Source organism: Cornus florida, unplaced genomic scaffold, assembly GCF_030987335.1.
Source record: "Cornus florida cultivar Cherokee Brave unplaced genomic scaffold, ASM3098733v1 CherokeeBrave_3.0.0_Hap2_Chr08, whole genome shotgun sequence".
NCBI classification, from domain to species: domain Eukaryota; kingdom Viridiplantae; phylum Streptophyta; class Magnoliopsida; order Cornales; family Cornaceae; genus Cornus; species Cornus florida.
The window spans coordinates 49,776,136-49,777,711 of NW_026775578.1; the positions used below are offsets into that span (position 1 = coordinate 49,776,136).

Genomic DNA, 1,576 nt, shown 5'->3' on the forward strand with positions numbered 1-1,576 from the left:
AAGTCCAAAAACAAAGACATATGGGGACCTTAATAGCAAGCTGCTCTCAATCAACTAAAATGCTACATGGCGAAACCCCCAATTCTGTCAGCTCCGAAGCCTGGTAAGACTCTTATCATGCCATCTCCAGCATAGCCACGAGTGCAGTATTGATTAGAGAAGAAGGTAAGAATCAGTATCCAATCTTCTACACCAGCAAGACAATGATAGATGCAGAAACACGGTACAACAAAGCAGAGAAGATCATACTCGCATTGGTATATGCTAAAAGGAAACCTCGACCCTACTTTGAGTCGCACAGCATCAAAGTTTTTACCAACTACCCCATGCGAGTCATTATTTCTAAATCGAATTTATTCGGGAGAATAACTAAATGGGCAATCGAGCTTAGTTCATTCGATATATCCTACGAACTGAAGGTGTCGCACAAAAGGCAAGCACTAGCTGATTTCCTCTTAGAGTATGAAGATAAGCTCGAGGAGCAAGGCCCTTCTGAGCCACAATGGGAGCTTCGGGTGGATAGTTCCTCGAACTTAATTAGTGCCGGGGCAGGAGTTGTTATCACAACTCCTGAAGGCACCAAGCTGCAGCAATCAATTCGGCTGACTTTTCCTGCCACTGACAATGAGGCAGAATATGAGGCCCTACTCGCAGGACTCCGGTTAGTAAACCAGCTTCAGGTAAGGTGTCTAAAAGTTTTTAGTGATTTTTAACTTATTGTGAATCAAGTAACAGGCCAGTATCAGCCCAAAGAGGATAGAATGAAGGCCTACAGAGAGGCTATGGAGAGTGCCTCCGATCAGATCAAATTCCATCAGATACCTCGCGAGGAGAATTCTGAAGCAGATCAGTTGGCTGCAGCAGCATCTTCTTCGGATGAAGATCTGGTCCGAATCATACTAATTGACATCCTAGATGAACCAAGTATAAGCCCTCGGCAAGAAATAATAGTGATCCCAGATGTCCCACGTGAACTATGCTGGATGGATCTATTAGAAGCTTACCTTAAAGAGGGAACCCTTCCGAACCAGAAGGCCGAGGCATGGAAACTCAGGCTCACCGCAGCTAAATATGCTATCATCAATAATCAATTATACCGAAAGTCATTCTCAGGTCCTTACTTGAAATGTTTAAGTCCTACTGAGGCTCTCACGATTCTGAAGCAGATTCATGACGGGGATTGTGGCAATCACTCTGGAAGTAGATCCTTGGCACATAAAGTTCTGACTCAAGGTTATTTCTGGCCTTACTTGGCCCGAAATGCTCAAGAGTATGCCAGAAGATGTGATAAGTGCCAGTGACATGGTCCAATGAAACATCAACCCGCCTAAGATTTACACGCGATGGCGAATCCATAGCCATTCACTCAATGGGGGATTGATATGGTCGGTTATTTGCCCAAAACTGTGGAGAAAAATGAATACGTGTTGCTAGCCAAAGATTACTTCACTAAATGGGTTAAAGCCGAAGCTTATTCAAGCGTGACCCATGAACAAGTGAAGAGTTTTCTATGAAACAATATAATCTGCCGATTTAGGGTGCCGAATGTTATCATGATGGAAAATTGTGATGGCCC

General features: G+C 43.9%; 1 protein-coding gene across 1 annotated transcript; it reads left to right on the forward strand.

The window, feature by feature from the left end:
- The first annotated feature begins 203 nt into the window (after positions 1-203).
- LOC132270209 (uncharacterized) lies at positions 204-1,301 on the forward strand. Its single transcript, XM_059771403.1, has 2 exons — positions 204-680; positions 741-1,301. The coding sequence occupies exons 1-2, from the start codon at positions 204-206 to the stop codon at positions 1,299-1,301; spliced, it is 1,038 nt and encodes a 345-aa protein (XP_059627386.1).
- Positions 1,302-1,576: the final 275 nt, after the last annotated feature.

Bases quoted from the DNA above. Each gene is read 5' to 3' on its own strand.
- LOC132270209 (XM_059771403.1), top strand. From the start codon at position 204: ATGATAGATGCAGAAACACGGTACAACAAAGCAGAGAAGATCATACTC. The intron at 681-740 runs GTAAGGTGTCTA...GTAACAGGCCAG, and splicing joins GGTTAGTAAACCAGCTTCAG to TATCAGCCCAAAGAGGATAG.